This window comes from Triturus cristatus, chromosome 3_1 (assembly GCF_964204655.1).
Source record: "Triturus cristatus chromosome 3_1, aTriCri1.1, whole genome shotgun sequence".
Lineage (NCBI taxonomy): Eukaryota > Metazoa > Chordata > Amphibia > Caudata > Salamandridae > Triturus > Triturus cristatus.
The window spans coordinates 487322236-487334861 of NC_140583.1; the positions used below are offsets into that span (position 1 = coordinate 487322236).

The 12626-nt window shown below is 45.7% G+C and overlaps 1 protein-coding gene across 10 annotated transcripts in view; it reads right to left on the reverse strand.

The window, feature by feature from the left end:
* Window positions 1-12626, reverse strand: part of TP53BP1 (tumor protein p53 binding protein 1) — a 956094-nt gene that overhangs the window by 523465 nt on the left and 420003 nt on the right. For all 10 annotated transcript variants that reach the window (XM_085644315.1, XM_085644316.1, XM_085644314.1 and 7 more), the window contains one exon: window positions 5702-5759. In XM_085644315.1, the coding sequence (XP_085500441.1) occupies window positions 5702-5759 (58 nt within the window). The remainder of the gene's footprint in view (window positions 1-5701; window positions 5760-12626) is intronic.

The following is a 12626-nucleotide window of genomic DNA, read 5'->3' on the forward strand; positions in this document are numbered from 1 at the left end:
AAGCTGTCAAAATTTCCAGTGCACAGCCTTGATCGGACCACAGCAGTGCTTGGGGTTGGATTTTGCAGTTTCTTCTATCCCACTCATCTTTGTAACCCCTGATCGATGGGTTCAAATAGCATACTTCCACTCAACCCACATATTCAGCACATAGGCCCAGCACTTACTGACCATCTAAGCATTCCTTTGCTGCATCTTGTAAAGCTCATCCTTAGACTGGAGGTATGTGGGTGTAGAGATTGATATGCTAGATACTTCTATGTCACAAGAAAGGATGGATGTAGGGCGGGAGGTGTCACACAATAGCAAGTAACTTCAACTCAATGGATTCCATTGTGGCCTTAACAAGGACCCGCTCTTGATTGATGTCTGGTGCCCATCCGAGTCAGGCAACTTAAGAGACTAGTCTACAACGATGCACCCTGCAAAACAGGGGCACACTGAAAGTAAAATTCTGCCACATGCTCACACTCAAAACTGGAAGTAATTTACTGTACTAGCTATGTTTCGTAATATGGACGTGGTTTGCTGAGAAGGCCGATGGAGTTATTATCTGGGTTTTTTGCCATGTTTAACTCCATTGCTACATGATTTTATATTTTTGGGCCCCAACTGGGCTAGTGCCTTGTTTACAAGAGCCATACTTTTAGTTTACATCACTTTCAGAACACAGAGTCTGGCTGCAATGAAGTGCCTCAACTGTCTGCTGTTCAGTACGTGCATTGCGAGTAGGCCACAGACCTTAATGCCCTGCATCACCTGCTGTGCTCCACGTATGTTACTTTCACACGCGACAAGTCAATCCAAAGAAATATGTATGAGAAATGTCACCAACAGTTAAGCAGCCACAATAAAACAAACAAGTGAACTGGCAATTGTGGCACCACTACATCCCACAGGGCTTTCGCGGGTTTCGAAAAAGGGGTGCACACACTGAGGAACGACTGCGATCAAACCTTTTATACCACAATAATATTTAGTGCCAGATTACCCACTCACCCATTAACGTGTCACTGCCTGCGGCGTCCCTTCTAGCTCCGCCGAACGGGCTGTGGTAACACGCTCTGCAGCGCCTTTGAAATGTTGTCCAGCGCCGCCGTCCCAGTGCAGCGCATCAGGTGCATGAGGTGTAGCCAGGCAGGGGCTGCCAAGGTTCCCTACAGAGCCAGACACACCCGCTACCCTAAAAACGAGCCCAGGAAAAAACAAGCTGTCGCCATTGGGCAAAGGCAGCCGCGTGTTTATATTTGCATCACGCTTTCACTTTAAGTGAAAGCACTATGCAAAAATAAAAACGCGGCTGCCATTGCCAAAACCAACTAGAAAAAACATAGTGCTTACCGACATGAAGGAGACTGTGTAACAACATAAATTAAAAAAGTAAAATAAACCGAGCGCGGTGTCCCTGAAGCGGGCACCACGCTCGGTATTACATTTAAAACAAGCATCTTTTTAGAATTTGATCCCAATAACATTTGCATCACGCTTTCACTTTAAAGGCGAACAAAAGGAAAAAAAGCAAGTAATCGAGCAGCGAGGGACGGAAACTGGTGTTCGGGAGACAACACGGGACTGACTGGAAAAACATAGTGCGTATGGAGTTATAAAGGACACCGTGTAACGCCGCCAGTACGTGATCGAGTCTGGATGGGCCGTCCCAAAAGAAGACAGGGCGGGAACAAACAAGCCTCATTTTAAATCGGAGACCAGTGTTTACCATAAAGGATGACGCCAGCCAATAAAAATAATGGGTTGGGCTTCCACTCCACTTCGGAAATCTGCTCGATTACAAAAAGCCTCGCAGAGCGAGCGGTGCATGCGCGCTGCAACGCAGTTCTGCGAAACCTAAAAAGGATACGTTCTTCCAGTTAGGTATGCTACTGCTTCCATTCCCTAGGCACATTCTTCAGACCACAGATCTCACCACTAAGGCTTTTATCTGGGTGAAAGGGAAATTGCTTGTTAAAACTACTAGTGGCTGTTGTGTTGGGTGGTCTTTGGCTGCCAAGTATGGAGGTCACATACTACTTAAAACTTCCGCTTTCACAGTTTGCCTTTCTGACCGCAGCCTTAATGGTGTCACCACTTTGGTCTTAGTAGGAACGGCATTCATCCTGGTGAACTTTATAGTCTGGGTATTTTGTACCATGTGAAGCACCACCTCATACCAGTGCATCCCAGCCCATCCAACTGTTTGTAGCGTAAAGGAACTGAAAAAGCACCCTCCAAGGGAGTCACAACATCCAACACAGTAGTGGATGTTGGTTCACAAAACAAAATACATTATACCATTCTTAGAAGTTTAAATTTTCCATGCGTCAATATATCCCAAAATCACAAATTGCTCTGTCACCCAAATAACATGGATAAATCCAAATATATATCTGTTTCCACAAAGAACACAGTCCTCTTTTTATTTGAAGTCAGTTTATTTTGGAAAGGGGCACAGCCTCCATAAAGAACTACATCATATTGATTACGTTTCTACTTACCGGCCTTGAAAAAGTCAAGATTGACGAAACACGCGTTGGCAGAGTTCTTTCTGGAGGCTGTGCTCATTGACGCATGGAAAATGTAAACATATAAGAATTTGTTTTGTGAACCATCATCCATTACTGTGTTGGATGTTGTGACTCCCTTGGCGGGTGCTTTTTCAGTTCCTTTACTCTTCATGTTGGAAACATTAACTTTGTTAATGTGCAGGTGCAACCATGGGTAGTAGGGTGCTGGAACTAAAGTAGAACCTCTGTCTTTCATGTTTACAGTGGGCATATTTGTGTTATGATTCCCACGTTTTAAGAATATCTTCATCTACTGTAGCATTACGAGGTGCGATAAATCCCCCCCTATTTGGGCCACTAGTACCCTGATCTTGTATGCTATGCTTGTAGCATGGATGTTGGTTCTGAAAATCCTGTTTATATTCAGGATTACCTATCCTAGCATATCGCTCTGGTATAACTCATGTGTCCAGATTGAGAGCAAACCTTTCAAATTAATGGAGTGATCAAGATGGATTATACAGTTATGGATCGCCTCAGAAAAGCACTCATTGACCTATGTTCTCTGAAGTGTTATCAAGAGCTAGAAATGTGTCTTAAAGGTAGATTGTGTTTCTTTACCCTCTATTTCAGCAATACTCTGATGAACTGTAAAGTGGGAAAAAGAAAGGGGTGTAATTTCTGGCATGTACAATATTCAACTCAACAAATCCTTCACCAAGACCATAGAGTTTGTAATGCATGTGAACTGGCAATCACAACTATCCCACATAGTACTCAGGAGAAGGAGGCTTTCATTTTGCTGACACAACATATGCTTCAGTTCACTTAATTCAAAATCTTCCACAATTCGTACCGGACTCTATAATGCATTCTGCTGAGGTGTTAGAAACCAAGTTTCAACATGTTTCACATCCTTCGATTTTGTTCCACTATGAAGCCACATTGGAACGCTGTTGACAAAGCATCTTCCTTGAGGGGCTACAATTTTCAACCTCTGGTGAGACGGACTAACCAGCAAACCAGCTAGGACCTTGAGGGTGAGACCTCATACTGTTGTACATGGATTGCTGCTTTGTTTGCCATTGCCGAGGTCTGTATATAACATCACTGAAGAAATCAAAATGTGCCTTCTCATGGCAAATACTTATTTGAACTTGTCTCACATGAAAGGCGTATAGACAGGCTTGTATGTTATGCTAGTTGTATCCCTTACTATTTCTCTGCTGATTTTTGGTCATTTATTTCTGTTTTCTTTACATATGTAATTTTAGCCATTTAAACCGTCTGCTAATATTTTAGTTGGTATATTTAATTTGTTGCTCCTTATACAATCACGTTTGCTACAGTCCCAACATCATGGTGGATTACAAGGGATTAGACACACATCAGTTTTAGAATTACTCATGCTTCCAATTACCATATCTCACTTGACTGAGTTTACCCTTCCCCAAACCACTCCTCCTCCACCCCTTTCAGTTGTCACAATAATATCACGTAATAATGTTTTTGATGCTACTTCTTTGTGATTATATTTTGAACTCTCACCCTTTCAGTTCTCTCAAATATTTCTATTATTAAAACTAATAAATAAAGACAGCTTATTAACAAAAACCAAATGCTGGTCACCGACTTTTAATTGGCTTCTTCCCCACTCAAGGAGAAACGTTATCGCCTAAACTGCATACAAACAAGTTAACTTTCAACAAAGCTTTGAACCTTCAATACCGTAAAATACCACATCAACTCAATCCTGGAGCAATTACTCACTAGAAGAAAGAGTCAACATCAGATATTACATTAACTGGCATCCACCACATCCAAAATGCTACAAACAAAATCCACTACCTTATAAGTACTCACTCTTTCGGACGTTGTTGACATCCTCACCTCCATCAAAGCCACAACATATGAAGATAAAATTCTCTCATCCACCACTGTAAAAAGCCTCTTCAGATATGCACCCGGTAACCTTGCTAAACACCAACCAATTACATAAGCAGTAAAAAACACAAGTGTTTGATAATTATCAAAAATATCACATATTTTCATCTCTAGTACTATCAGTCAGCCTGTAGGTCATACCATCACACCGGCAACTATAAAAGTTGTAGACAATGCCTTCACTATGGCAGATAATGTTAATGGAAACCTCTGCCTTCTGTTCCCTCTCAATAGTTTGTAATTCTTTAACATGGGATTTGCTGACAATTAACATTAGTTCTCTTACCACTCCTATCAGCAACGATTCACAGTCACCAAATCAAAGTGACCAAAAAAGTAACCCTACAGGTTATCCTATCTGTAGAGGTCTTCAGTCTGTGCATAAATCACCTCAAAATTCTCCTGACCAACTATGAAAACAAGATCCATCAGAATGCTGATTACATCCGAATATACTTAAAACTCGCCTAAACTATGAACACCACGCAACTCAAAGCTTACCCGGCCTTCATCCAGTCTTCGATTACTAGCGCCTATATCAAGTTGAACCCCAAAAAGGCTCAATTCACCCGCATCACCCAGAGCTCTAGAAAATCCCAGAACTGGGACAGACACCCTGAAAGTAAGATGAGAGGATTTACTACCCAACAAGGAGTAATGCCTGATCTTAATCAACACAAACCATTCCTTCAAAAACATATTTTCATATTTGACTGGTTTCATGTGCCACTCCTCCATAAAATCCATCTCTACCATCCCTACTTGAGAACTAGGACTATAGAACTGTTCTCACACACCTGGAGAGAAGCAATGATCCCACATGACTCCGATGAAGTTTGTCTAAAAGACTGTTGATCACCTGAAATACTGCCATTCTATGTCAACCGTGGAAGAACTGAACTACCTGGCTTTAAGGGCCCACACTTTGAAACCATGTTGCACTTCCTACGAGGTAGTAATCATCAACACTCAACTTTACCTTGGTGATCTCAGAAGGCCAGTACAATACACAAACTCATGACATCTCCAGAATAGAAAACAAAAGGAAAAGACCAGAGGTCAAACCTTATCATAATATGACTGCAATTTATATCCTGCCAAAGATCACTTACAATCTTTCAAAAAATGTAAAACTGAAGATATGATAAAACTACATGTAAACATAGCACTTTGATATAGTCCATCTCCTAACATTAAACCAGATCATCTTCATTTGGTTGCTAACAATGCTAGAATGCTCCACAAGTAGAAGTTACCTGGCAACAGCTCCAGCAACATCCATGCCTTCATTTTTTCTTTCAGATGCATCAGGTTCTGGAGACATGAGAAAGAACAACAGAAGGAAAAAATACAAAGTTATTATTCTGATAGCTTAAAACTCTCAGAACTATACCACCAACAGTATGTCATAATCTATAGGTCAAGCCTCAAAAGCAGTTTTGTGTGCAGTGTTATGCAATGCAGATACATTTAATATAAGATAGTGACACATTTTCTCAAATAATGAAAGATGGCCTAGTGCCAGCTCTCTCCTCTGAAGAAAGTGACATTGTTTCTTCAAATTAGTGACTTCAGAACTGGTGTTAAAGGCCTCGTATTCTTGCATTTTGAGGATAGCAACGCCCTGCTCCATGGCCTCAATGACTCCCTTTAAGAACATTCTACAGCATATCTTGTCTAGGGCTGAAGAAATATGATCACATTATTCCCATCCTGACGGAACTCCATTACCTCTCCTTACGGCACCATCTTCAAATCCAGCTGCATCACATAAAAAGCATCACAACCAACAACCTCGCTTACCTTGGAAAAAAGGTCACCATATGTGGCACTTCTCTCACATTGCAATTTTCACACAATCCCATGAAGGTTCTCCTGTTTATCCTCAGAGCCCAGAGACCATCTACGTAAGAATTATAAAGAACAAGTTACTCACCTCAGAATAACACAAAGGCGTCAGACCGGATCTGAAACCTTTCTTTTTTTTTAACAGTAGTCCTGCGCGTCACTAGGTGGCATCAGGCAGCTTCACTATTGCTGCATATGGCCAAGGAAGAGATGGAGCATGGCAACATATAAGTTCCACCTGTGCGACATGCACTGCTGTTGGTTTCTACTCTTTTTCATTTTCTGCACTCTGCAAATGCAGACGGAAAAAAGAGGCCACTCCACAGAATGAGGAGGTGGGAGGGTAGTAAGGAATCCACTGTTAGACACAGTATCCACCAGAAAGAACTTTCCTGAACCACAGATTCTTCACCTTAGGATGGATAGCAAAACAGTACGTCCATAAAGTGGTGGATCTGTAGAGTGGACTCAGACCAGAAAGACTTGCAGGTTAGAGTGGATGAAGTATCTCCCAACCCCTAAAGATGGGCAACAACCACCACCATCATGTTCTTGTCCCCCCCAGAGTGAGCTGGTGAGGCTGAAGGGGAGCACAGGAAATTGAAAATGCTCCTGGCTCAGATTAATTCAAGCATTCCATAAATCACTTTATTGTAAACTTCAGTGTACCCTGACTTGGATGGGTATGCCTAGACTTGGGCCCCGGGAACACTGTGCCACTGAAACAAAGCTATACCTGGCTGATGAGGGGAACTAGCCCTGGGTTGCTTGTGTTCCGTTTCAGGGAGGACCTGGTCTGGCAGTTAGGACTGGAATGTTCTCATTGGGGCAGTTTCAATACTGATTTGTATGTGGCTTGATCCAAACTGGCATGCAGGCATGGTGTTCAAAATAACGATGAACTGGGATGCAGTCTCAGTAATTACCAGTGGCTAAGATTAATTCAAGCAGTCTATTCATCACTTTTTTTTATAAATTCCTGGCTGATCTTGAAGCACAAGTTACCTTCGGTAACGATATTTCTGTAAGAAACATTAGTTATTGATTGATTCCTTACCTTAGAATTACCCCCATGCGTCAGACCTGATCCAGAAAGTTTTCGTCAGCAGTACCCCTGCGCGTCGGAAGGTGGCGTTGTGCGACTACACGTCCGTCATTGGCGTCGTGGTCGGCGAGATGATGTTGTGGCAGCTACTTAGACGCCGCCCTCGCTCGCGGATGTCAGTTCAGTAAACGACTTTCGGCGCCAGGAACGCAGAGCCATGCAAGATACTGACCACTGGTACATTGAAACTAGGGCCCTGAAAGGGTTGACCTTAACCCTAGAAATCAGTTCGCAGAACGGGGAGGATGGGTGGGGCGGTAAGGAATCTATCACTAACAAATGTTTTACAGATATATCGTTACCGAAGGTAGGCAACTTGTGCATCTGAAAGAAACACGTTAGTGATAGATTCCTTACCTTAGAATAGATACCCCAGCAATACCAACCCCGGTGGTGGGTCGGCGAACCAAGATCACATCAGAAAGTTCCGGAGAACTGAACGGCCAAAGAAGCGGTCTCACCGGACTTGGTTGTCCAGGCAATAATGTTCAGTAAAAGTGTGCAACGAGGCCCACATAGCTGCCTGACAGATGTCTTGTAAGATGACACCACGTCCCAATGCCGTAGTGGCAGCCGTCGCTATGGTGTCAGGGACGTGCAGCCCCAATGGGGGCTCCTTCTTAGCCAGAGAATAACAGACTTTAATACACAAGACAACCCATATGGAGAAAGTCTGCTTACGTACGGCCCGACCTTTCTTGGCGCCAACGTAGCCAACAAAGAGCTGGTCATCCACCCGGAACTGTTGTGTGCGATCCAGGCAAAATGAGAGCGCACGTTTTGGGTCCAGACGGTGGAGCCTCTGCTCCTCTCTGGGAGGATGCGGAAGTGGAAAGAAGATGGGCAAAGTAATGGCCTGCCCAATGTGAAAGGCCAGGACAACCTTTGGCAGAAATGATGGACGTGTCCTGAGCACAACCTTGTCCGAATGGACAGATAGAAAAGGAGGCCTGCAAGAAAGAGCCTGGTGCTCACTCACTCTCCTAGCAGAGGTGATGGCAACCAGGAAAGCAGTTTTCAGAGTTAACAGATGAAGAGGACAGTTGCGAAGAGGCTCAAAGGGAGCGCACATTGAGATTGTGAGAACCAGATTCAAGTCCCACTGTGGCATTACTAAGGGAATAGGAGGAAAAAGGTGAGTAATGCCTTTAAGGAATCTGTTAACAACAGGGTACTTGAAAAGAGAGGGCTGATCAGGGAGCCTGAGAAAGGCCGAAATAGCAGAAAGATAGCCCTTGATAGTGCCCAGAGCAGAGCCCTGCTGGGCCAAAGAAAGAAGGAACAGTAGGACTTCAGAAAGAGGGGCAGAAAAGGGATCCACAGCCTTTGCTGTGCCACAAACTTGTTCCACCTGCAGGCGTATACCAACTTAGTGGAGGGACGCCTGGCTGCCAGAATGACATCACAGACTTCAGGAGGCAAGTCAAAAGGAATAAACTGCCGCCGCTCAATCTCCACGCAAAGAGGTGGAGACTGGACAGGTTCGGGTGGAGGACCGTCCCCTGCTGCGACAGAAGAACCTCCCAAAGAGGCAGTCGGATCGGGGGATCAATAGTCATATTGAGTAGCTCGGAATACCAAACTCTTTGAGCCCAGTCCGGAGCCACAAGAATGACTCTGGCCCGGTCGCGCCTGATCTTCTTCAGCACTCTGGGCAGAAGTGGTATAGGCGGAAAGGCGTACAACAGACCGCAAATCCACTCGCCCTCGGCGGGTCCCACCTCTGCGGCCGCGCTGAGACAATTGCTGCGCAGGCCTGTGGCTCTGAAGCGAACGTGTCAGGGCGCCCTTTCCCTGGCCACAAAAGGAGCGAAAAGCAGAAGGCAGCGGGGGGCGCGTGGCAGAAAGGCCCACGGACTTGGCCGTATCCTGCGAGTCCTTAAAGCGCTCCAATGCACTATCTGCTTTGTTGCCGAAAAGTCAAATGCCATCAAAGGGCATGTCCATCACAGTGTTCTGGATATCCCCAGAAAAACCAGTAGTCCACAGCCAGGCGTGGCGACGATGCGCCACTGTCATGGAAATCGCCCTGCCCAGCGAGTCGGTGGTGTGAAAGCTACAACGAATCGTGAACTTGGCTGCATCCCTCCCTTCAGCAATAGCTTGAGTGAGCACTGTCTGGGCATCCTCCGGACATTGAGGCAGCACGTGTGCCACCGTATCCCACACAGAGTAGGAATAACGGCCAAAGAGGCATGTGGTGTTCACAGACCGCAGCCCTGAACTGGTGGAAGAAAAAAATCTTCTTACCGAAATGCTCCAGTTTCTTGGATTCTCTGTCCGGTGGTGAGGTAGGGAATGCGATCGGGGACGCAGGCGGTGGTGTCGGGCCACGTTCCTATCCACAGGAGGCCCTGTGTTGGGCCTGGACCGGGTGTCCAAAAGAACGTCTGGAAGTGCATCATTAAAAAGCAGAAGTAGTCGCCGGCTGAAGTACTTCTGTCAGGCGGTTAGTCCTGACAGCCTTTGTAGGCAGTTCGAGGTGGAAGGCCTCGGCTGCCCTACGCAACACCACTGCATAACTTGCACCCTCCTCTGTAGCCACGGTAGAAGGAGTTAGCATGCCAAGGTCAGAAGAGTTATCAGGACCACTGGCCTCCCCCAGCTCCTCTGCCCAGTCTGGGTCAAACTCACATTGTGCTTGAGAGGGTCCTCAGACCCTTCCTCCGAAGGCCGATGAACAGGCTGAAAATAAGGAAGCTGGACAAAGGGATAGAAATCCCCCATCGGCGTCGGAATCGGCGTCGAGCGACACCGTTCCGGTGCCGTATCCACATTGGGGCTGAAAACGTGGGGCGACGTCGTCTGGTGGTGCCAGTGGGGTTCTGGATCCAAGGGGGACCTGCGGCGCCGGGGCCGGAGCCGACAGCGATGCCGGAGCCGCAGACAGTAAAGGGCGAGGACCCCCAGTCGGGCCTGCGGGGCCTGAAGGCGCACCGGCGGGGCCTGAAGGCGCACCGGCAGGGCCCGACGGCCCAAAGAAGCGAGCCATGGCGGACAGAAATTCCTGCAGCTGGGCCGAAGTCGCCGATGGACCCGGGAAGGGCTGGTAGGCCGACGGCGACTGCGTAGGCTCGTTCGGAGCCGCGGGGGAGGCACCACCCGGTACCCTCAGCTGCGACGGGTGAGGGGGAAGTTGGAGAGCAATGGTGCTTCTTCGACTTCTTGGAACGCTTCGTCTTACCTGACCCCGAGTGCGAAGTCTTCGATCCCGACGAACGATGGTGGTGATGATGGCTCTGCGACCGGTCCCTCGACCTCCCACGGGACCGGGACTTTGAATGGCGCGGAGACAAGCAACTTTCGGGAACGCTCCCGCAAAGGCTTCGGCGCCATGGCCTAGCCGTCGGGGCACGACTTGGAGTCGTGGTCGCGCCCCAGGCAGTCGAGACACACGCAGTGCGGGTCCATCACCGACAACATGCGATGACAGTCCCCGCAGGACTTGAAGTCGGGCATCCCTACTGCACCAGGAGTCGATCAACTCGAAAAAATGGAGACAAAAAGGCCTAAAAAAACTCAGTCAAAAAGTGACTGGGGGTACCGCTCTCTCCGAATCTGTGCTTGCTTGCGCGGAAAAAGAAAGAACTGACAGCGTGTATCAGCCCAACCGAAATACTGTGCTTACAAACCTTAATGTCAAACACACTAAACAATACATTTGCTTGTTGAAAGCGTCAATTTTAGATTTCCTGTCCAGAGGTATAGGTGAGAAATTAATTAGGATTCACTTTACTGTTAGATGCCTATGCAATTAGGCTCACTGGAGTGGGGTAATTGGTGAAGCCAAAATGAATAGAAATGCTTACTCTTAAAATTAGCAGCTTTGGCCTGAAGTTCCCCATTTCATATGATCATGTTTGAGTTTATTATAATCATGTGATAATTAGTTATTGTTTTAGTTGTGATGAACTGATGAATTCTAAGATTAAAATACATCTTTTGGGGGTCGTAATCACTCACCATTCTTTTAATAATTTCAAAATGTTTACATTCGCGGGAATTAGCATAATGAATGAAGGTATAATCAATTATAGTATGCGTAGTAGGACCCTGTAATGTTGTTTTTGCTGGTTGATCGCAGAGACTATTTCATTTACCAGACCGCATTTATTATATGACCTCAAACAAGATTTTGCGTCAGTAAGTAGCGGTGACATACCCTGCACTTGCTGAGCAGATCTAGCCCCTTTCCTTCACACTAATCACTCTTTGCTAGTGTTGAACTTGGATAACAATAAACTGGCTGACAATGGTGTATCCCTGCTCTGTGATGTCCTGAAGCAACCAGACAAACGGCTGCAGAAGATCGAATATCGACACAAAAAATGTGTATGTGAAGATAGACCAAGTTTTAAATGTGATCAAAGGAATTAATCAAGATGTATTAATAAATCAAGAAGCCTTAAGAAAGCCCGGATCCAACTGACCACTGAGGGCGAAACATGTCAGCTAGTCCAGTTCTAGTAATGTGATCTAAAGAAAATCTTGAAAAGAAAGGATGTAACCTTTTGTGTTGGATCATGAAAAGAACATATAAAAAATAATAAAAAACAGCTCTTCTTAAAAAGGAATTGAGATTTCTTCTTGTTCACTGAAACACAAAAAGAAGGAGGAGTACATGCTCAAAATCACTTTGCAGTATTACAATGGTTATTTAATTTTTTTTTTCTTTTTATTAAAATTGCTCACAAGACCAATCAATGAAGGACAATATCTGAATAGCAGTTCAGGAAATAGCATTTGAAATGACAAATTAAAGCGTAATGAGACACATGCGGGACAATCAATAATTACCATCACCCCTCCCAGTCCACCTCTGATCCCCTGTATTTCATCTAAGGCCCCCACAATTTCTTCCATTTCTTGGCGCACCCTCTACTTCTATATACCGTTTCTTCGGCTCTTTGGCACCAATCAAGACCCCGCCTCCACTCCTCCAATTGCGGAGTGTGCCCCCCCCCACCCCTGGCAATGTTTCGTTACGCCACCCATGCAGCGAATGCAAGCCAAATGTCCACGTACCTGGAGCAGTCGAAGTCTCCTTTAATCATTTACAAGAGCTACTTTGGCTCCAACAGAACCGTCTCACCCACTCCCTCAGACATAGTGTAAGTGACTCTATTCCAGAAGGGAATGAATTCCGTGCACTCCCACAGTACAGGAAAGAAGCCCTATTGTCGACAGCCCCTCGCACAGAAGGCCATGTGACTCCTATCCCATGCATA